This window comes from Pyrgilauda ruficollis, unplaced genomic scaffold, assembly GCF_017590135.1.
Source record: "Pyrgilauda ruficollis isolate IOZ18807 unplaced genomic scaffold, ASM1759013v1 scaffold185, whole genome shotgun sequence".
Lineage (NCBI taxonomy): Eukaryota > Metazoa > Chordata > Aves > Passeriformes > Passeridae > Pyrgilauda > Pyrgilauda ruficollis.
In genome coordinates, this window is record NW_024517540.1 from 637,488 (window position 1) to 659,731 (window position 22,244).

General features: G+C 62.1%; 1 protein-coding gene across 4 annotated transcripts; it reads right to left on the reverse strand.

Moving 5' to 3' along the window:
• Positions 1–1,338: 1,338 nt before the first annotated feature.
• Positions 1,339–18,735, reverse strand: BCAN (brevican). Of its 4 annotated transcripts, XM_041464976.1 has the most exons (15): positions 18,584–18,735; positions 13,170–13,265; positions 12,677–13,069; positions 11,892–12,066; positions 11,672–11,799; positions 10,156–10,449; positions 8,543–8,806; positions 7,786–7,905; positions 7,183–7,614; positions 4,736–4,843; positions 4,445–4,603; positions 2,652–2,734; positions 2,227–2,371; positions 1,925–2,107; positions 1,339–1,842 (listed from the first exon to the last, which is right to left on the reverse strand). In XM_041464976.1, the coding sequence occupies exons 2-15, from the start codon at positions 13,255–13,257 to the stop codon at positions 1,817–1,819; spliced, it is 2,598 nt and encodes an 865-aa protein (XP_041320910.1). In that variant the 5' UTR covers positions 13,258–13,265; positions 18,584–18,735; the 3' UTR covers positions 1,339–1,816. The 4 variants fall into 4 exon arrangements, with proteins under 4 accessions (XP_041320910.1, XP_041320908.1, XP_041320909.1 ...); XM_041464974.1 differs by having other exon boundaries at positions 1,925–2,371; XM_041464975.1 differs by having other exon boundaries at positions 7,183–7,905.
• Positions 18,736–22,244: the final 3,509 nt, after the last annotated feature.

Genomic DNA, 22,244 nt, shown 5'->3' on the forward strand with positions numbered 1-22,244 from the left:
GGAGCAGACCCGCTGCTGGACCAGGAAGGGGGGTCTAATGCAGCCCCCCGCAGCCAGCCCAGGCTGCCCATTGCCCACCCTGGTGAATCCCTGGCTCCATCCTTGCTTCCTCATGGGGTGTTTGGGATGTGTTGTGCAGTGTTTGGGACTCCTCATGGGGTGTTTGGACACCTTGTGGGGTGTTTAGGACATCTCGTGGGGTGTTTGGGACTCCTTGTGGGGCGTTTGGGACATGTGGGGTGTTTGGGACGCATTGTGGGGTGTTTGGGACTCCTCATGGGGTGTTGGTGGCATCTTGTGGGTGTTTGGGACACCTTGTGGGTGTTTGGGATGCACTGGAGGAGCAGACCCGCTGCTGGACCAGGAAGGGGGGTCTAATGCAGCCCCCCGCAGCCAGCCCAGGCTGCCCATTGCCCACCCTGGTGAATCCCTGGCTCCATCCTTGCTCCCCATATCCATGGGGGCTCTGCCTGGGGGGCTCTGCCTGGGTACAAGGGCTGGGCTTGGGCTGGGCACTAACGAGTGGCACTAATTGCGTGTTGCCTTCTCAATTAATAAAGCAACAGCAGAACTCTCTGGCAAAGACACACGGGGGGCTTGCCTGGCTCCTTCCTGGCACTCTCCAGGAGGGGAATTTGACAGGGATTTTCCATCCCCAGCGCCCTCTCCAGGGGTTATCTGTGCTCTGGCCGCTCCACTCCAGGGTTTGGTGGGTGTTGCTGCTCAGCACAGCCCAGGACAGTGATAAAAAGCTGTGGGTCACCACAGTGCAGGGGGAATAGCAGCACGGGGAGCTGCCCTGGCACCGGGGATGTGCTCTCCCGGTGCCACCTATTTGCTGGGAGCAGTGTCCCATGCCAAGCCCTGAGTGGTACCCAGCTCTGCTGGGATCTGGGGGCACTCTGGGTGGTGTCTCCATTTCTGACGCTTCTGGGGTGTCTCTGTGCCCAGCTTTGCTGGGATGAGGGGGCACTTTTGGGTGGTTTCTCCCTGTTTCCCCCTGTTTCTGTGGCTCCTGGGGATGTTTCTGGGATGTGGGGACACTTTGGGGTGTTTCCCCCCTGTTTCTGAGGTTCCTGGGGTGTGGGTGTCTCTGTGCCCAGTGCTGCTGGGATGTGAGGGCACTTTGGGTGGTGTCTCTGTTTCTGAGGCTCCTGGGGTGTCTCTGGGATGTGGGGACACTTTTGGGTGGTTTCTCCCTGTGTCTGAGGCTCCTGGGGTGTCTCTGTGCCCAGGCTCTCCACTGCTGCCACCCTCGACCCTTTGGGGCTGTGCAGCCCTGTCAGTGCCACCCCTGTGCCAAGCCCCCCCAAATAACCAGGTCACCACTCTGTGCCATCTGTTTCTTGGTTTTAATACCCACAGAAGCACAGAGAGGGGGTCTGGGCAGCACGTACCCACTCCAAGCCTGCTGCAGCAGCTTCTGCTTCCCAGGGAAGTGCAGAATCCCCCCCACACCCCTGGATGGGTGCTGAGCTGCAGCAGAGCCTGGATGTCCCCATGTCAACCCCCAGCAGGGTGGGAGAAGGTGTCTGGGGGTGATGCTGGCACCTCAGTGCCATCCCCTTCCCGTGGTGTCCCCCTGGATTTCAGCTCTGCTGTGACTCTGGGGACAAAACTCCCGTTCTGCTGCATTTTGAGGCTCCTTTCAAGGGGCTCTTTAATTTTTTAGGATTTCTTTGTACAGATATCAAACACACAAGGGGGCAGACACCCAACAGCGAGGTTTCACTCCGCACACCGAGGTCCCAGTGCCGTCCCCATCCACACCAGCGCGGGGCTTGGGGCGGTGCTGCCTGCCAGCCCAGGCGCTCCCTCACTCCTCGGGGGGCTGAGCCAGACCTGGGGGGACACGAGAAGCGCCAGGTGAAGGCAAAGCTCCACGGAGGGGTCCTGGGGGGGTCTGGGGGAGCCGGCCACTCACCAGGACGGCAGGCCAGCTGGGGTGGCTCCCATGTGCCATCCTCCCGGCAGCGGATGACGGGCGAGCGGCGCGGGGCGAGGCCGGGCCGGCAGCGATAGCGGGCGGTGGAGCCGATCTCGTAGCGCTGCTTCGCTTTGCCAAAGGCGAGGGCGTTGCTGAGGGCGGGGGGGGGCCCGCACTGCACTGCAGGGGGGGTCGGTACATTGCAGCAAACCCCCCCAGCCCCGACAGACTGAGGGTGCCGCGGGCAGGACTCGTTTCCCAGCCGTGGCGATGCCCCTCTTTGGGGTGGCACAGCTTACCCAGCCCCATCTTGCAGGTGTAGGAGAGGTGGTAGTTGCAGGGCACGTCGCTCCACTGGCCCCCATCGTGCCACACGATGACCACGCAGTTCTCCCCCGAGAGGAAGTAGCTGTCGGGCTGCCCGGGGTGCCAGTTCTCGTAGAGCTGCGGGCACAGGCGGCACGGGGTGCAAGGGGCATCCAGCACACCCCCCGCACCGGCAGCCTCCCGGCCGTGCCAGCCCCATCAGGGCCACCTCCGTGGCCCTTGGAGGGACCCCAAACCCCGGCTCCGGCTCCCCTGGGGATGCTCAGCCAGGTGAGGCCAGCGGATGCAGTTCGGGAGCCTCAAAGCCCGGCCCCGGGGCTGAAACCCGAGGATGATGAGGTGCCAGGCGGGCTGGTGCCCCGCTGTGAGGGCACACAGGGGTTGGCACACCACTTACCAAGGGGCTCCCGTCAGACCACTGGAAATCCCCCTCGATGGTGCGGTCGTTCAGGCCGATCCACTGGTACTCCCTGTACTGGTCTGGGGGACACGGGGTGGGTTGGGGACAGGGACACAGCCAGCTGCCACCTGCCAGGGGGAGCTGAGCGGCTGCTGGAGGCTGAGTTCAGGGAGATTTGGGACCTGGGGGGCAGTGGGAGGTGAGGGTGACCCTCGCCCTGCAGCGGGAAGGTGCTGGGAGGTTTGGGGACACCCGAAAGGGACATCGGGGAACCCCTTCACCCCTCACCCCCGGGGAGGCGAGACAGGGCCGGCCGGGAGAGGGCGGCAGAGCCTCGGGACCCGCCTGTCCCCTCCTGTCCCTGCCTGTCCTCGCCTGTTCCCACCTGGCTCTGCCGGTCCCCGCCTGTCCCCACCTTGCCCTGCCAGTCTCTACCTGGCCCCTCTGGTCCCCACCTTGCCCCGCCGGTCCTCATCTGGCTATGCCAGTCCCCGCCTGTCCCTGCAGGTCCCTATCTGTCCCTGCCAGTCCTCAACTGGCCCTGCAGGTCCCCGCCTGTCCCTCCTGGTCCCCACCTGTCCCCACCTGTCCCTGCAGGTCCCTACCTGACCCTGCCAGTCCTCAACTGGCCCTGCAGGTCCCCACCTGTCCCTGCAGGTCCCTACCTGACCCTGCCAGTCCTCAACTGGCCCTGCAGGTCCCCACCTGTCCCCACCTGTCCCTGCCTGTCCCTGCAGGTCCCCACCTTGCCCTGCCAATCCCCACCTGGCTCTACCAGTCCCTTTTCTGGTCCAGCCAGTCCCTGCCTGTCCCTTGGTGTCCCTGCAGCTTCCTGGGAGGTCTCTCCTGCCTCTTCCTCCTCCACCCTCGTGTTCCTTCAGACCTCTTTGCCCTCTGTCCCCTTCCCATGGCACTTGTCCCCTGCTCTGCCTCCCTCTGCCTTCCCCATCCCTCCAAGGCTGAATTCAGGCAGGTTGTGGCTTTGCCTTCAGATTTATGTGCACACACCCACCCCTCTGCTGGTCTGCCCACCCATCACTGGGATTGTTGGAAAGATTTTGTTGGAAAAGACCTGCAAGGTCATTGAGTCCAACCATCCCCCACAGCCAGGGCCACCACTGTCCCCAAGAGCCACATCCACAGCTCTGAAATCCCTTCAGCTATGGGGACTCCTCTGGGCAGTCCCTCCTCCCTCTCCATGGAGGAATTTTCCCAATATCCAACCTAACCCTCCCCCGGTGCAGCTTCTTCTGGTCCTGTTCCTTTCTCCCTGGGAGCAGAGCCCGACCCCTGTGACTCCACCCTCCTTTTAGGGAGCTGTAAAAAGTGAGAAGGTCCCTCCTGAGCCTCCTTTTCTCCAAGCTGAGCCCCCCGAGCTCCCTCAGGTGCTTCAGAGCCCCTTCCCCACTCTGTTCCCTTCTCTGGACACTCTCCAGAGTCCAACCCCCAAGTGACTGCACCCTCCTGTCCGGGAAGTGTAGAAAGTGAGAAGGTCCCTCTGAGCCTCCTTTTCTCCAGGCTGAGCCCCTCGAGCTCCCTCAGCTGCTCCTGGTGTCCCTTTCCCACTCTGTTCCCTTCTCTGGACACTCTCCAGCCCCTCAAGGGCTGAACCTCTCTGTTCCCATGGCTCTGCATGTACCATCCATGTTCTCACCTGTCCATGTGTCCATTCAGCCCTGCAGGGCTGAGCTCTGCCTTGTTTCAAACCCACAGCCCAGCACCGCAGGTCCCTGAAGGGCACAGAGGGAGGGAGGGAGGGAGGGAGGGAGGGGTGCAGCACTGTCACATACCATTGATGAAGTCCTGCTCCTCGGGGGTCAGGATGGTGGCCAGGTGCCCCCCGTAGTGCCTGCACTGGCTCTCTGCATCCTCCCAGCTCCTCCGGGTGGAGAAGTGCCTGTAGCAGGCGCCCTGGAAACTGTCCCAGCCGGGGCTGCACCTCCGCAGGGCTGAGCCCAGCAGGGGAGAGAGGAGAGGGTCAGCACGGAGCCCAGCTCACCCCAGGCTCCGATTGCCCCTCGTTTGTGTCTCAGCAGCTGAGGCAGAGCAGAGCGTGGCCAGGCTGGCCCCAGGGCACTCACGTCTCTCACAGCTGCTGCCTCCGTAGCCAGGCAGGCACAGGCAGGTGAGCTGGGCGCCGTCCTCCACGCAGGTCCCTCCGTTCAGGCAGGGGTTGGGGACACAGCCACCTGCAAGGCACAGCAGCTCCTCAGTGCCCAGCAGCGCCACAGCCTCGTGGGGATTCTCAGTTCAGTCCAAGAAAGAACAGAGATAATTTCTCCCAGGCTGAGCCTGGGAATCTTAGAGGAAAGAACTCAAGCAATTATTATCTCTCTTTCTGTAAGCATTGTTTATAGTTATGGTTCTCCACAGTGTGCTATTCATAGTCACCAACAGCGTGAGATGTTTCTGGTTTGAGACCAGTTAGGTGTTTCTAAATTTGAGCTCACCAATAATGTGAGATATTTCTAATTTGAGACCAATCACCTTAGCGAGTCACATTATAAAAGACCCGCTACTTTCATCAAACACAGCCTTCTGATCCACCTGAAGACTGGAGTCTTTCCTTCCATCCCTGACTCAACAGCTCAACAGCCTCATCCCTGCAGTGTCCCACAGCAAGCAGCCTCCTGGGGCCACCAGCTCTGGGGCAGGGGAAGGTCTCAGGTGCAGCAGGACATGCCTGGAGCAATCCCACACCGCCCTTCCACCCCTGGGTGTGACCAGCTCAGCAGCCCCAGCCCAGAGCTGGCCAGACCTGGGTTTTGGCCTCCCCTGGAGCACAGAGATGAGAGCTGGATGCTCTTATCTCCCCTTCCCTGGGCTCATTGCCACACCAGCCCCTGGCCCGCTCCCTCTGCCCAGGCCAGCTCCTGCTTTTCCCTGCAGTGTTTTGGGAGGGAAGCACGCAGACCATAAAGCTGTTGGCACATCCCAGCCACGTGTCCTTGGCCTGGCAGCAAGGTGACTGCAGGCCTGTCCCTCTGGTGTCACCTTCAGCCTGGCCAAGGCTGATAACTCAGCCAGCACTTGCCCACGAGCCCGTTACGGTCATTAGTGCACCCGGAGCACAGCGTGTGCTCCCAGCCCAGCTCAGAGCGTGATGAAGAGCTGCTGCCAGCAGACTCGAAGTCCTTGACCCACTCCAGCTTAATCATGCCCCATTTTATGGTGCTCAGCTCGTGGAGATGTGACAAGAGTGATGCTGCCACCCTCGCCCCTCTCCAGGCAGTGTCACCTCCCCACGAGGTGCTGGTGGCTCCCTCGGGCTGTGCAGCTCATGCCCGGCAGAGCAAGGCAGGGAACAGGATGAGTAATCCAGGGCCCTAATGTCACATGGCTGGCTCTTCCTGGGCACCTCTCCTTGCCAAGGCAGAGGCAGCCACTCCACGGGGTCTGGCCACCCTCCACAGAGCCTCCTTCATGCCATGGGGCTGGGCACTGCCAGGCTGGGGGGCAGGGACCCCACACGGTGCCCTCTGCTGCAGATTCCCTTGCGGGAGCGGGATGGGGCAGAGGTGGCAGGGGATTGGCAGCAGGACGGGCACCAGAGCTGGGATCACCCCGGGGGGGCAGAGTGGGGCTGGGGGGTGACACCCACCCACAGCAGCTCGTGTTCCCTCTGCTCACCCCTCTCAGCCCCCGTGGTGGGGGGCTGGGGGATGTGGTCCAGGGGTTCTGCAGTGATTTTAGGGTGCCTGGCCACTGAGAGCTGCACAGGGCAGGGTGGCCTTGGTGGGGTTCTGCACTCTGTGACCCATCAGTGTCCCCCACGTGTCCCCCTGCTCGTGCCATGCAGCGTCCAGCCCTCTCCCCTCCTCCCAGGGCAGTGCAGGGTCAGTCCTGGGGGGCCACATGGAGGGTGCAAAGCAGCTCCAGCCCTGGCAGACCCCCCAGGGGTCCCTTCCACCCCGTTCCCGGGGGCTGGCAGGGCCGGGGGCGGGGATTAGTTCGTCAGTGGGAGAGGCGCAGGGGAGCAGGCGCAAGAACGAAGGGAAGAGCTCGCCGAGATGCTTGTTCTACAAAGCTTTTAATTCCCTTTATTAGTACCACGGTTAGTCAGAGCAGGGACTGGGGCCGCCTCTTGCTTATCGGGCTTTTTCATGGAAACAGTCATTAAAACACTTCACAGAAGTAGAAGAGATTTAAGTGCATGCAGAAATCAGACCAATTTGTTTGACAAATATGTGCTTCTCCAGACCTGTAACCTTCCCTTACCCAGCTGAGGAGGAGAGAGAGAGAGAGAGAGGAGACACGGACAGACAGACAGAGGGAAGCACAGCGTGAAGGAAAGGTGTTGGCTATCTCTAGTGCCACAGAGCGGCCAGGACGGCTGCCCCGAGGGCAAGGGTGGCACGGCAGGGACCCCGGGCCGAGCAGGCGCCCGCCCCGACGCTGGCCCGCTCGGTGGGCAGGGCGGGCAGGGGCACGGCCGTGCTGGGGGCTGGCTCCCCCAGCGGGGTCCCCGGCAGCACCACCCCAGAGGTGTCAGGACGGGGAGAGCTGAGGCCATCCCTGCGGGTCCCACCTGCTTCTCCCGGAACGGCTGCAAGGAAACCCTCCACGGTGGCAACGGAGGGAGCAGGTCGCTCTTCCTCCTCCTCCTCCTCTTCCTCGGAAGCCGCAGCAGGCATCCCTCGGTCTGTGCCCGGCGGCGGCGGTGCAGCCTCCTCTCCTGCCGGGGCCGGTGCGCTGCTGCTGCCGGGCAGCTCTGCGTGCCACGGTGTCACTGCGGGGACAGTGCTCCGCTCCCCCGGGGCCGCGGGCGAGGGGATCCACACGGCTCCCGACTGCTCCTCTCCCTCCTCCTGCGGCTGCGAGGGCGCGGCAGGCAGCGGGGATGCCCCAGGGCTTTCCACCACGTCTCCGGAGAGCTCGGCGTCCTCCGCGGCAGAAAAGGGGGTGCTCGCCCCGCCGGACTTGTGCCCGCGGCGGGGGCTTCCAGCGGCTTCTCGGCTCTCTGTCGAGGTGGCAGAAGCGGCACCGGTTGGCGATGTCATTCTGTGCCCGGGTGGCCCAGGGCTGGCAGGGTGGGCCGGCCGCCCCAAGGCGTCCCGCGGACGGTCCGGGCGCTCTGCGGGGGCGGCGGGGCTGGGCGGACGAGGAAAGCCCTCGGGAGGCTCCGTGTCACCTGCTGGGGCACCGGTGGGTCCCTCTGGCTCCGTGGGCTGGCCCGGGTGTCGCCCTCCGCCCGGGCTCTCCGCCGATGCGCTGCCAGGGCCCCCGCCCGGCGCTGCTCCCTGCTCCTCCTCTGCAAAGGGCAAGCAGAAAGGCAGTGAGCGGCCGGCGCGGGGAGCCAGCCAGACCGCAGGGCACCTGCCAGCAGTGCCCATCCTGCTCGCACCGAGGCGTGCGGGGAGATGGGAGCGGCCCCGAGCCCGTGTGCCACTGTCCCGAGCCCGTGTGCCACTGTCCCCTCCGCACCGGCGCGGCTGACTGAGCTCTGGCCCGAGCGCTGAGAGCCATGCTCAGCCCCTCGCCACTGCACCTCGTGTCCCTGCAGCTGCCAGCTCCCTTCTCCAGCTCCTGGTGCTGCTGAAGCCTGCTCCAGCACAGGCCCTGCATGCTGGGACACGCAGATGTCCCTTTGGCCCTGCACAGCCCTACATCAAGACATGGTGCCCCATCCATACGGGAAGGATGGCGACAGCTGGGCTGACCCAGGCACCCTCAGGTGCCTCTGCCCTCTCCTCGTGCCTCCCTTCTGTGGCTGCTCTGTGTGCCCCAGCCCTGGCACCAGCACAGCAGCTGCTGGACATTCCAGCAAGGGACAGTCCCCCACTGTCCCCCATCCTCCTCTGCAGGGGATGGGCTCCCCGGCTCCAACGGGACACCTGCCTCGGGGCTGGCCAGGGCTGTGGGGGAAGGGGAGGCAGGGGTGGGGTGACCTGAGGACACGGAGGTAACTAGGGGGGGGTGCCGGGCCCCTGGCCCCAGGGTGTCTTCAGGGGACTGGCTCGGCTTGCCCAGGTCAGGGTCCTCAAAGAAAGGGACGGCGTAAATCGCCCCTCGCGACTCGAGCTCCACGTGCGCTCGGGGCAGCTGCAGCTCCTCCAGCTTTTCTGCCACTGTGACAATCTCCTGGAGGAGATTCTCCTCGGGCTCTTGGCCTTGGTATTTTCCTGCAGCCTCAGGGAAAGAGTTTGTCACTTCTGTGGGCAGAAAGAAAGTGGGATATTACTGCCCTGTCCTGGCTCCGCAGCACTCAGAGATGAGCTCACCCCACAGCAGGCCTGGAGCCTTGGCACCCCGGTAGGAACCCAGCTTTCCTCAGCCTCCCCTTCCCCTTCTAGGTGTGGTCAGCATGGGGAGGATCAGGCCCTGCCAGGCAGAGCCAACAGCCTCAGCAGGAGCTGTGGGGCTCAGCAGCACGTGGTGGGGCCAGATCCTAAACCCTGCATTCCCCTCCCTGTGGGGATCCTCCTCTACACCCCATCCCCACCCCGGGGAGGGCAGGCATGCATGGGGGGTTAGTGGGTTACAGGGGTTGTGGAATCACGGCACGGGTCCATCCTGCCTAACCCAGGCTTTCCCTGCTGAGAGATGGGGAAACTGAGGCCCAGAGATGCTCAGCATCCCCATGCTGTGAGCCCCCATGGCCCTGAGCAGACACACAGAGATGTGGGGTCAGGCAGGAGTGGTGGAGGACAGCTCTGCTTCCTTCTGTGCCTGTTATCCCTGCCAGCCTCTGTCCTGCCTCACCACTCACAGGCAGCACTTTGCTGCTCCACACAGGTCTCCTTCCTGCCCACCACCGCCCCAAACCAGCCTGGCAGGCTGTGCCCCACAGCCCCAGGGACCCAGGAGTGTCCCCAGGCCTGCAGCCCAGGGGGATGAACCCTCCTGGAGCCGTGCCCACGGAGCCCATGCAAAGCGACGGTGCCACGCAGGACAGCCCTGTTCTGTCACAGTAAACTGGCACCAGGGACTGAGGACATGCAGGGCCACCCTGCTCTGCCACAGCGTGTCAGCATGCACTGCTGGAGCCATGCAGAGCATCCCTGCATTATTGAGAGCTGTCAGCATGCACTGCTGGGACCCTGCAGAGCATCCCTGCATTATTGAGAGCTGTCAGCATGCACTGCTGGGACCCTGCAGAGCATCCCTGCATTATTGAGAGCATGCACAGCTGGGAGTGTTGAGTCAGCATGCACTGCTGGGACCCTCAGAGCCTCCCTGCTGTACTGAGAGGTGTCAGCATGCAGTGTCAGGATCATGCAGAGCATCGAGGTGTCAGCACGCAGCGTCAGCACCATGCAGGTTATGCCTCCCCTCTCAGGTCTATCGGCATGCAAGGCACCCCTGTCCTAGCCCAGCAGGTTGTACCAAACACCCCTGCCCTGCCCCGACAGCGCAGCACCGGCACCGAGAGCACCCAGGGATCCCAGCGCACCCCCAGCCCTGCAGCACCCCCGGGGACACGCACCCCCCCGGGGGCTTCCCGAGGCCTCCCACCCGTCCCTGCTTGGCAGCATCGCGGCCCGGGGGTGCCCCTCTTTACCTCGGAAGCAGTAGGCATCGTATCTGCTCTGGGCATCGGGGAATCCCGTCTGGTTGCGGAAGAGGAAGATGGTTTTGACGCCGGGCAGAGCCCCGCCGCAGCGCTCCCGGGGGGTGACGATGGGGTAGCGGACGCTGCCGTCGGCCAGCCAGCCGGGGCTGCAGGCGTCCAGCCCCGCGTTCCAGGCTGCGTACAGCTGCCCCGGGCTCGCCAGCTCCGCGCCCAGCGCCCGGCAGCGCTGCGCCGCCTCCTCCAGCGTGAACCTGTCCGGGGCCGTCTCCAAAAAGATCTCCCCTGAGAGGAAGGAGAAGGAAGTCAGAGATGGGGAGGGGGGCAAGGGCGGCTGGAGCCCCCTCACCTCCTCCACTCTCTGCATGAGCCCAGGAGCGGTGTGGGGATGGAGACTGCGGTGTGTGGAGGCACACCGGGGGCTGGAGAGGGGCTGCCTTCCTGACTGCTTCCTGCCTTCCTGAGTGCTTCCCTGCCTGCATTCCTACATCCCTGTCTGCTTCCCTGTCTGCATCCCTGCCTTCCTGAGTGCTTCCCTGCCTGCATTCCTGCATCCCTGTCTGCTTCCCTGTCTGCTTCCTGCCTTCCTGAGTGTTCCCTGCCTTCCTGAGTGCTTCCCTACCTGCTTCCCTGACTTCTTTCCTCCATCCCTGCCTGCTTCCCTGCCTTCCTGAGTGCTTCGCTGCTTCCTGAGTGCCTCCCTGCCTGCCTTCTTCCCTGCATCCCTGCCTGCTCCCCTGCCTGCCTCCCTGCCTGTATCCCTGCCTGCTGCTTCCTGGCTTGCCTTCTTCCTTGCTTCCCTGTCTGCATCCCCATGCACAGAAAGCCACAGTGCAGGCACGGCTGGAGCTCTCACGCCACATGGGAATGATTCCTGCCCTTGCAAACAGAGCTGAGACTTTGAAGCGCCCCTGAACGGGACTGCAGAGGAGCAGGTCCAGGCCCTGCACTGAGCAATCCACGTGTGGGACATTTCTGAGGAGACCTGCAAGCCCAGCGAGGGGTGGGTGAGGCTTCACACTCAGGAGGGCTGGGGACCACTGCCCCAGGGTACCAACCCCCCAGGTGCACCTGCCTCCCTGTCCCCCACCCCTGCCACCGGCCTGGCACCACCAACTGACCCCACAGCAGCTGCCACCATCAGTGGGGAGCCCCAAAGGAGGGACCAGCCACCCCCAGGTACACACAGCCAGGCAGGATCTGCAGCCCTGCGCCTCATGCAAAGCATGGCACATGCACAACCAAACCCCAAAGCACCCAACACAGCGTGCTGCTGGTCTGGGGCAGATCATTGTGGGCACAGCCCAGCCTGGGCACCGCCTGCTGCCAGGGACTGTGCCCCACACCCCACCAAAGGGAGCCAGGAATGCTTTAGGAAGCGGCACAGCAGGTCCCCACACCCGAGAGACAGCGCCTGCAGCTTTTTCACTTGGGTTTACAACGGGTTACGGGGCAAGTTAGTGTGGGAGCAAAAGCAGAGGAGGGCAAGAGGTGGCACCACGGGCACCTGGGAGGTCCTCAGCGTAGCAGTACACATCATACATGTCCTCCGGGTCCACCACTCCATAGTTCCTCACCCCGGGGAAGCCGTTCATGTCTCCGTAACAGGCCTCACGGGGGGTCTGGATGGGGTACCTGGGGCAGGAAAGCACAGGGGAGCTGGTGACTCGCTGGGGAAGGAGCGGGCGAGGCCCCGGGCACAACACCTGGGCAGCTGCAGTGCCCACCTGACGGTCTGGTCGGCGATCCAGCCGGCGTCGCACTGCTCGTAGCCCCCCAGGTAGGCGGCGTAGAGCTGCTCGGGGGTGGCGATGCTGGCACCGATCCTGGCACAGGCTTCCTGCGCCTCGGCAAAGGTGTAGGCGTAGCGCATGGAGCCCTCCCGGTAGTGGAACACCACCCCTGCGGGCAGACACGGCCGTGGGCAAGGGGCTTCGCAGCAGCCCCCCCAAATGCAGCCAGGGTGCAGCTGCAGCTCTCTGCACAGAGAGCAGCAGGCACAACATTCCCGGGATTTCTCAGAGAAAGCTCAGAGAAGGGAATGAAAACAATTCTTATCTCTATTTGCTGCTCCTGTTGTTTGGCACACGCGGAATGTGTTATGGGGATTGTCTACCAGAAGGGAATTGTTAATTGGACTCTGGTGATGGCTCTTTTGATTGATTGACCAATTAAGTCAAAGCTGTGTTGTGACTGTCAGAAAAGCGTCATGGGTTTTTCTTTAGTATTAGTATAGTACAGTACAATGTAGTTATAATAGCTTATAAAGCAATTATTTAATAATCTAATTGCTTAATAAAGCAATTATTTAATAAACTAATAGCATATAAAGCAATTAGTTAATAAACAATTGCTTAATAAAAAGATTGTTTAGCCTCCTGAAATCACTCGAGTCATTCCATGTTATTCCCCTGCTGGGGTTTGTCCTGCTACAATACCCAGGGGAGCATTTCCTGAGCCAGGAGAGGGCCCCGAGCTGCCCCAAATCCCACTTCTCCCCACCCTGAAGCACCTTTGACTTTGACGTGGAGGATGTCATGGCCGTCCTCGATGCCGTGCTGCACGTCGCAGCGGTAGATGCCCGAGTCGTTGGGGCGCAGCTCGGTGAGCAGCAGGGAGGCGTTGGTGTAGCGCTGGTGGAAGATGGGCAGGGAGGCGCGCAGCCGATAGTCCTCGCTCACCTTCACCCTGTCCCCGCGAGCTACCAGGATCTCCACCTCCCTGCCCTCAGAGATGAAGGTCCACTTGACCCGGGGTGTCCCCAGGACGGCGCGGCGGCCGCCCGTGCCGGCGGTGGGCTGGGGGCCAAGGTAGGTGATGAGGCAGGGGATGGTGATGTCGCCTGCCAGCACGGCCTCGAGGGCTGGGTGCCGAGGGATGGACACCTGCAGAGCCTTGGGGTCCTCTGGGTGGGAGAAGAGAGGAGCTGTGAGCAGGGTTGGTGTGAGGGGCCCCCCAGACCCCTGCTGCAGGGCACCGATGGGGCACACATGGTGCCGAGTTACCTGTGCCATCTCCAGGGCCAAACACCTCTGAGAGCACTGTGGGGACAAACAGCCAGAGCAGCAGCAGCAGCGGGAGGGCTGGGGCCATGCTCTGCCCTGCAAGGGGGAAGAAAAACCACCAGCTGTGTCCAGAATCCATAAAAACACCAAAAATCTCCCATCCCTGCAGGAGGGGAAGTGGCTGGGGAGATCCCCCAGACCCGTGGGGTGATGGATGTGGTGGAAGGGAAGGGAAGGGAAGGGAAGGGAAGGGAAGGGAAGGTGCCACGGCTCACAAGAGATAAAAGACAACATGAGCAACCAGGAGCATTGGCTGGGAGCCACTGGGTGCCATCCAGCCCCTCTGACCTTCCCCAGGAGCTGGGTCCCCTGGGGACAGCAGAGTCCAGCCTGGCCTGGACAGCACAGATGGTCCCAGCCCAAGCGCTGGCTGCAGCAGGCAGGGAGGCCATGCCAGCGCCAGGGCTGTGTGCCCGTGGTGCCACCGTGAGAAACCTCAGCGGGTGTTTGGTCAGGAAGGAGGTGCTGAGGGAGGTCAGGGAGCAGGCAGGGCCCACGGGTGTGCTCATGCTGCTGCACGCTGCAGGTGTGCACATGCGTGTGCGTGCGCTCGTGCACGTGTGCCCGGCCAGGGGTGGCTCGTGGAGGGAGCTGAGGTCAGCGAGCAGGGGGGGACAGCCCGGAGCACACAAAGCCCGGGGCAGAGGGGGAGGGAAGGAGCAGGACGGCTTCTTTGCCATTCAGCTCACGCCGGAGGCTCCCCGTGCACAGGCTGGGAAAAGCCAGGCTGCCCAAAGCGACCATTATGTCCCATGCCTCTCCCAGGCTACCTGGCACAAAGGGCTCTCACCGGTGGGCTGGGGACCTGTGCTGAAAGGGAGCCCTGTGGCCAGCACTGCCATCACCCAGCCCTCTCTGGGGAGCAGCACATGGGGTGACAGGCACATCATGGGGGGCTCTGGGTGTCCTTGCAGTCTTGCTGCTTTTGCAGCCATCCAGACAGGAGGCTGATGCTGCGAGTGTGGGGAAATGTCCCTGCCAGGTGCACTGCTCCATACCCCCTGACCCCTTTGCAGAGGCTCCTTGGGGCTCCTCAGCCTCCCGTGCCAGGGATGCATCGTGCCATTGCCTGGGAACAGAGCAGCTGAGACTCGGAGCAGATTTGTAATTTATGAGCTCTTTGCACTGTATTGATTTCAGCAGCCACAGGAGCAGCTTAGGCCATGTTCAGTCGCTGGCTGCAGGCACAGCCTGCCAGGAATCTCAGGGCCTGCTGCCCTGGTCACCTGTGTCCCTCCTCAAGCTGGGTTCCCAGAGTGTGCCCAGGGGACACTGCTCTGGGGAGAGGGTGTGAATCCAGCCCTGGACACCACACACTGTGCATGCACACCCCAGCACCAACTACCATGGATGGGCAGCCCCTGGAGCCATGGTCATACAGCCCTGGCAGCACACACTATGGATGTGCAGCCCCTGGAACCATGGATGTACAACACTGGCATCACACACCATGGACGTGCAGCCCCTGGAAAAATGGATGTACAACCCTGGTTGTACACCATGGATGTACAGCCCCTGGAGCCATGGTCATACAGCCCTGGCACCACACACCGTGGGTACACAGCCCTTGGAGCCGTGGATGTACATCCCTGGCAACATGTACATCCCTGGCAGCACACATCAGGAGTACCCAGTCCCTGGAACCATGGATGTACATCTCTGGCACCACACACCATGGATGTACAGTCTCTGGAGCCATGGATGTATGTCCCTGGCAGCACACACCGTGGATGCACAGCCTCTGGAACCATGAATGTACATCTCTGGCACCACACACCATGGTTTTTTTTTTTTTTTCCCACAAAGCACGAATAGGCAGCCCCTGGAGCCATGGTCATACAGCCCTGGCACCACACACCATGGATACACAATCCCTGGAACCACACATGTACATCCCTGGCAGCTCACATCATGGATGTATAGTCTCTGGAACCACAGATGTACATCCCTGCCACCACATACCATGGATGCAGAGCCTCTGGAACCATGGATGTACAACCTTGGCATCTCACACTGTGGATGTACAGTCCCTGGAATTATGGTCATACAACTCTGGCACCACACACCACGGACACACAGCCCCTGGAACCATGGATGTACAACCCTGGAGCCATGGATGTACATCCCTGGCAGCACACACCAGGGGCACACAGCCCTTGGAGCCATGGATGCACATTCCTGGCAGCACACACCATGGATGCACAGCCCCTGGAGCCATGGATGTACAACCCTGGAGCCATGGATGTACATCCCTGGCACCATGTACATCCTTGGCAGCACATACCAGGGGTGTACAGCCCACAGCACAGGACGCTGTGCATGCACAGCTCCTAACACCAAAGAAAAGCCCCTGGCACCACACCCCATGGGCATCGACCATCCAGTGCAGACCACAGACATCCCCTTCCCAGCAGGAGCAGCCAGAGCTGGATTGCCCAGGAGCTGGCCAGTGGTGCCAGGGCCAAGCCAGGAGCTTTCTGTGCTCCAGACAGATATTTTGAATGCAGCCCCATGGTTCTGGAGCGAGGGACAAAACCCTCCTGCGTGGCAGCCGTGGCCAGGCTCCAGCACGGGGGCTGGTGCCACCCCCTGGGCAGCCAAGCGAGGAAGGCTTTTGTCACTGGCACCTTTTCTTCCCGTCCCCAAGGCGCCGTGGTGGCGCGGACAGCAGCCCTGAAGTGCCGGGGAGGAAATCCAAGAGATAAAATTCCACAGGAATTGGGCAAGCTGGAGTGGCTGCTCTCCTCCTGCGCCCATCCCTGACTGTGTGCTGGCACTGGGAATGGGGTGTGGAAAGGGTTAAAGGCAGTTTCACCCTGCTCGTGGGTGATGGCCCCAGCTCCTGGAGTCCCGTGATGACCACAGACTATCAGACGTCAGGTTTGGGGTTTGGGGTTGGATTTTTGCACTGGGTATTTTTCCTGTTTGCCACAAATGGAAAATCTTTCAACCCACAAGTTCTGAGGGAAAAGCTGAGAGCAGGACTAGGGAAGAGAGGCCAAAAAATGTTGAATAATTATAATGGCAGCCACTCGTGAGGCTCAACTGTCCCAGAGACCTCAGAGCTCAGGGATCAGACAGACACACAGGCAGGCACGTGGCAGGGCCAGCTAACCTCCATTTCTGTGGGAAACCAGGTGGAAAATGGAGCTGAAATCTATTTTGGGACAGCATTGCTCTTCCTTTCTCCCCTGAGCTCGGCCCTGCTTTCAGAGCTGGCTCCTTGTACGTGGCACCTGCAGGATCTGGAGCTGCAGCACCTGCTCCAGGGCTCAGCACAGGAGCTGCTGAGAGTGGGTGTCCCTTTTCATCTCCGGAGGGGCTTTTCTTCTGTCCCCTCCACGTGATGGTTGCTCACGCCGCTCCCAAGGTGCCCTGCCAGCCCGCAGCGAGCCGGAGGAGGAGGGAGCGGAGCGGTGGCTTTCCAGGGATGCTCAGCTGCAGAATGAGTCAGCAGCCTCCGGCACAGCCTGGCCCCGCTCCAGCCCCGTCCCCACCAGCAAAGGGCTCCGGACCCGCCGCTGCCGCCCCGGCTGCCGCCCGGGAACGGGAGCGGAACCGGGACCGGGACGGACCCGCAGCTCCGGCCGCCGCTCGCTCGTGGCTGCGCCGTGTCCGTCCCCCCGGAGCCACAAAGCAGCGCTGCCTCCAGGATCCGTCCCCACCCCCGCGGCCAGCGGAGGGGTCTCCGGTGGGAGCGGGGCCGTGCCAGGCACATGCCAGCCCCGGGATGCGCGGGGAGCGCTCGGAGGGCTCTTGGCAGCGGAGCTGGCAGAGCTCAAAGGCCGGAAGCAGGTGGGGAGGAGGGGGGTTCCCTGCAGCTGCCAGGACCCCCAGCCCCCCGAACAGGGAGAAAGGGGCTCCTTGTTTCAGGGGGAGAGCGCGGGAAGGGTCCCTGGGGAGATTCAGCCCCGCACGGAGGGGCCGGGTGCGAGCAGAGCCCGCAGGAGCCGCCAGGGATGCACCAGCACGTGCAGCCCTGGGTAAGTGTGTCACACGCACACGTGAAAGGTTTGCACACCCACCCCCGCCTTCCCGGGCTCTGGTGGGAAACTGAGGCACGAGGTGGGGGTCCCTGATTTCAGCACTGCAGCTCAGCTGGGAGCCAGCCCCGCTGCCAAACTCGCATCTCCCCCCTCCCAGCACAACCTCACCCCATCTCCCAGTTTCCCCAGTCTAAAGCCATCCCCTGAAAAGCAGCCCTAAAATCTCCTGCTCAGCCTCTCCCTGCCATGCCTGAGCCCAGAAGCTGCAAAAGGCTCCAGGCTGGGCGCAGGGAGGTTTCTCCCACCCCACGGGTGGCCAAAAGGAAGAGCAACAGGTTGTGGGTTGGGCTGAGAGAGGAGAAGTCGGCGTGACAGGAGCAGAGGTCCCTGGCAGGGATGCTCAAGGGCAGCCCCTTCGTCCTGCCACGAAATGCTCCGGCTGCGGGAGGGGAAGAGGGCTGCAGGAAAATTCCTTCTCCCCGGGACACTCCCGGCGGGTCTGGGGTTCGCAGTGGGGCTGATCGGTTGTAAAAAGCCGTAAAAATCCTGAAACATTTTCTCCCAGCCCCTCCTGCCTCCCCCGCTGGGACACCAGCAGAGAGAGCCTGCGGGAGGACAGGGAGAAACATCCCAAATCTTGGGCTCGGCCCCAGCCCCCCCCGGGACCGCGCAGTTTTGCTCCTGAGCCCAGCCCACCCCCACGGGGAGCAGCGACACGACGGGGAAGGAGTGGGGGGAGCCGGATCCCTGTCCTGCTCCGTGCCTCAGTTTCCCTTTGCAATGCTGCCCTGACTGCAACCTCCTTGGGACAAGGACCAGAGACTCTGCAGGGCAAACAGAACACACCAGCCCCATCCGGGATCCTGGCCCCTCTCCCAAAATGAGGTTCCTGAGGGAGCAGCTGCTGAAAGTGCCCGGAAAATGCCCTTTCTGCCCAACACCTCCGATCCCCGCTGCTGGAGGGGCCGCGGGCCGGGCTGGGCTCCGGGCTGGGCTCCAGGCTGCAGCAGCCGGGCAGCACCAAAGTCCTTTATCCTCCCAACTTCGCAAGAGCCACCCCCAGCCCCCGCTGCGCCTTTAGCAAAGCTCGCAGAGTGGTGCTGCCCTCGGGGGGGTCCGTGACAAGGACAAAGCTCCCCGAGCATCCCCTGCTGCAGGGCAGGACGGTGCCCTGTACCCCCCGCGGGCAAAAACCCCAGGAAACCTCCGGGCATCGCCGGCTCAGGTCTCGTTTCGTTTTGTGCCCGTGCGGGGGTGAAAGGCGAGATCGGAATGAAAAGCGCAGATCCCGGGGACACCGCAGCGCCCGGGGCACCCCCGGCACCGGGGCACCCCCGGCACCGGGGCAGCGGCGCTCCCGCAGCTCACCTGGCTCCGTGCGTGGCCGCAGCACCGGCGGGGGCTGCCCTGGCCCGGGGCACCGGCGTGGGGCTGGGCTGCGGCTCCTCCGGGGCAGCGCGGGCAGCAGGTTGGCAGCAGGGCTGGGAAGGAGCTGCACCAGGCATAAGTGCAGGCACCGAGAAAAGAGCCTTCTGTGTGTGTGTGTCCGTGTCCTCCACTCTGCTTTTTTTTTTTTTTTTTTTTTTTTTTTTTTTCTCCCTTCCCCTTTCCCTCCTCCTTTTATATTTATTCCTTCCCCTAATTAAGAAGGAAAAAAAAAAAAAAAAGATACTACCGTGGTGTTGGCAGGCTCCTCGTCCCTCCCCGTCCCTCCCTCCTGGCAGCTGGCAAAGCCCGCACGAGAGGAGGATGCTCAGCCCGCGCACGGTGTTAACCCAATGCAGCAGAAGTGGGGGAGCAGAGGATGGGGGTGCCCCCTCCCCAGACACCGCCATGGCACGGGAATGCCCTTGGAGTGCTTATTCCGGGGGTTTGGCAGCTTCAGCTGGACGGGGAGGGGGTCGCGGGCGGGGGTCCCGGTAGCCAGCAGAGACTTTGTCATGTAAAAGCCCTTTTGCTGCGGGGCCGAGGTGGGTGGAGGCACCGCCCGAGGGCTGGAGGAGCCCAGGGGCTTTGCCAGCCCCGCAAGGGTGGTGGGAGCAGCCAGAGCCAACCTCCCCGCACAGCACTCACAGCCAAGTCTGGTCCGTGCCTCAGTTTACCCACCGGCATCTGCGTCAGGGCCAGGATAATTTATGCGTCTTTAGGCTGCAATGCCTAAAATCCTCCTTCCTGCAGGAATGCTGGGGACCTGGGCACCAGTGGGGTCTGGTGGGCAGCTGGCACACCCCATTTGCAGACTCAAGCCCCTTGGCAGAAGGGCAGCACCCAGCAGCTGGCATCAGGGATTTTTTTAAGCAGATCTCGCTGAAACTTTCCCTGGCACGGAGCATTCCCTGCCCGGGGGGGCGGCGCGGAGCCTGCCAGGGAATTGCTCGGGTGAGTTTGCAGAAAGCCACAGCTCCTGAGCAGAATTAATCATTTGTCGCCCTGGGAAATAATTGCAGGCGGCAGAGGCGGCCTCGGCAGTGCAGCAGCTCGGGGGGGGGGTGTCCAGTGGGGGATGCTCGGACACTCACACCACGGGGATGGACACACCGCGGGGATGGACACAGCATGGGGCTGGACACAGCATGGAGAACCCCATTCCTTTTATAAACAATACAGGTGTATTGTTTACAATAGAATACAATATTTATAGTACAGGTGGACCTAATTGCTCCTCCATCCCAAACCCCATCACCACTGGCTAATTAAGAAAGCACCCTTTGGTAAAATCCATCCAAATCTCCACAGCACATTCCACGTGCTCACACCACCAGGTGCAGCAAGCGAAGGCAGGAATTGTTTCTCATTCTTTTCTCTGATCTTCTCACAGCCTTTTCTCAGGCGCTGCCTGGGAAAGTTGTGTGACAGTCCTTGGGACATCCAGCTCCTGGAAGGGGCAGGAGGGAAGGGAGAGAAGCAGGCAGGAGCAGGGCACAGCCCCTGTTGGACACCCCAGAGGTTCCCCATCCCTCCCTGCAGCTCTGGAATGCTCTGGCTCAGCCCTCCCCAGCAGCCAAGGGCATGGAAAGGCATGGGGGACCCCCACAGGGACCCCCAACAACCCCAGCTCCCCCAGCCCCAGCTGTGCTCAGGCTGGAAGGGCCTCAGTGCCCAGCTGTGCTTCCTCCTCCTCCTCCCCCTCCTCCTTCAGCCCTGCTCAAAGTCACGTACCAGCCTGCGCCATGCACCCTGTGCCACGCAGCCCGTGCCAAGCACGTGCCAGCTCCCACCCTGGGACTGTGGGGCACCCTCAAACTGCCACCCCCACAAAGCTCTGCCACAAACTGCCACCCCCACAAAGCTCTGCCATGCTGAACGGCCACCTGAGCACCCCACAGGGACAAACCCCCTGTTCCCAGGGGGTCCTGACCCTGAGAACCCCCCAGTGGTGCCATCCCAGAGAGTCCTGAGCCCAAGGACCTCTCAGGGGCACAGACATCTCATACCCAAGGAGGTCTGACCCCCAGCACTCCCCAGGGGCACAGACATCCCATTCCCGAGGGTTCTGACCCCAGGCATTCCCCAGAGATCCAGACATGCCTGTCCTAAGGGATCCTGAGCTCAAACTCAAAATCCCCCAGTGACACAGACATCCCCTTCCTGGGGAGTCCTGAGCTCAAACATCCCCCAGGAACATGGACATCCATATCCTGGGGCATCCTGAGCTCAAACATCCCCATCCTGGAGCATCCTGAGCTCAAACATCCCCATCCTGGGGCATCCTGATCCCCAGCATTCCCAGGGACACTGACATCCCTGTCCTGGGGCATCCTGAGCTCAAACACCCCCCAGGGACATGGACATGCTTGTCCTGGGACATCTTGAGCTCAAACATTCCCATCCTGGGGCATCCTGATCCCCAACACCCCAGTGACACTGGCATCCCTGTCCTGGGGCATCCTGAGCTCACACATCCCTCAGGGACATGGACATCTCTGTCCTGGGGCATCCTGATCCCCAGTATCCCCCAGTGACACTGACATCCCCATCCTGGGGCATCCTAAGCTCAAACATCCCTCAGGGACATGGACATCCCTGTCCTGGGACATCTTGAGCTCAAACATCCCCCAGGAACAAGAAAATCCTCATCCTGGAGCGTCCTGAGTCCTCCCTGGGCTCAGGATTTGGACCATCCTGCTGCTGGCTGAGAGAGAGGGGCCAGGCACAATGGAGAACCCCAAAAGGCAGGAGGAGGAAGGGGGGACAAGGCCAGGGAGGGAGGAATTGCTCACTCCCAGGGCACCTCCCAGTGCAGCCATGAGCACTGGGGGTCTTTTTGCAGCAGTTTTGGGGGCTCCTGGACATCCCAGGTGGAAAGAGGAGGTAGAAAGGAGGAAAGTGAGAGCAGCCAGGCAGTGAGGAAGGCCAGCTCTGGAGCAGATGTGCTGTGGGAATTAGGAGGAGGAAGATAAAGACACGCAGCATCACCCCAGTGCCCAGGGCTCTGGAGACCCCAGATCAATTATTCAACCTCATCACTCCCTGTGCTCCTTAATGGCATTTCAATCTTGGCTGTGAGAGGCAAAGCAGAGCCGGGCCAAGGAGCCAGACAGGATGTCTGGCCGGAGATGAGCCGGAAAGATGATGCCTTTGGGGACCCCCGAGCCGGGTCATCCCCCCGCCGTGCCCCCCTCAGGCACCAGGGGAAAGCCCCGTCCCTCGCAGGGGCTGGAAGGAGCTCGGGGACGGCTCTGGGTGGCCTTTGCCAGCAGAGGGGACTGTTGCTTGTCTTTCCAGAAGCGTTTGCCTAGAGCCTGTCCCGTGGGACAGCTCGGGAGGAAACATTCCTGTCCTCCTTGCCCTGGTGAGGACATAGCGGGGACCCTCCCGTGGGAAAAATCAGCGTCTCCCGGGAGAAAACGCTGGCAAGTCTCTCTCCGAGCGACGTTTTCCTGCTCCTTTTGTTCGCAGAAACCTCCCGAGTTTGAAATTTTTCATCTCCGCCCCTCGGCAGCGCACTGCCCTTCCCCCAGATAAGTCATCTGGGGTAAATAAAGAGAGAAAATCAAAAATCCTAATCCCCAAATATCCGACCGTGACT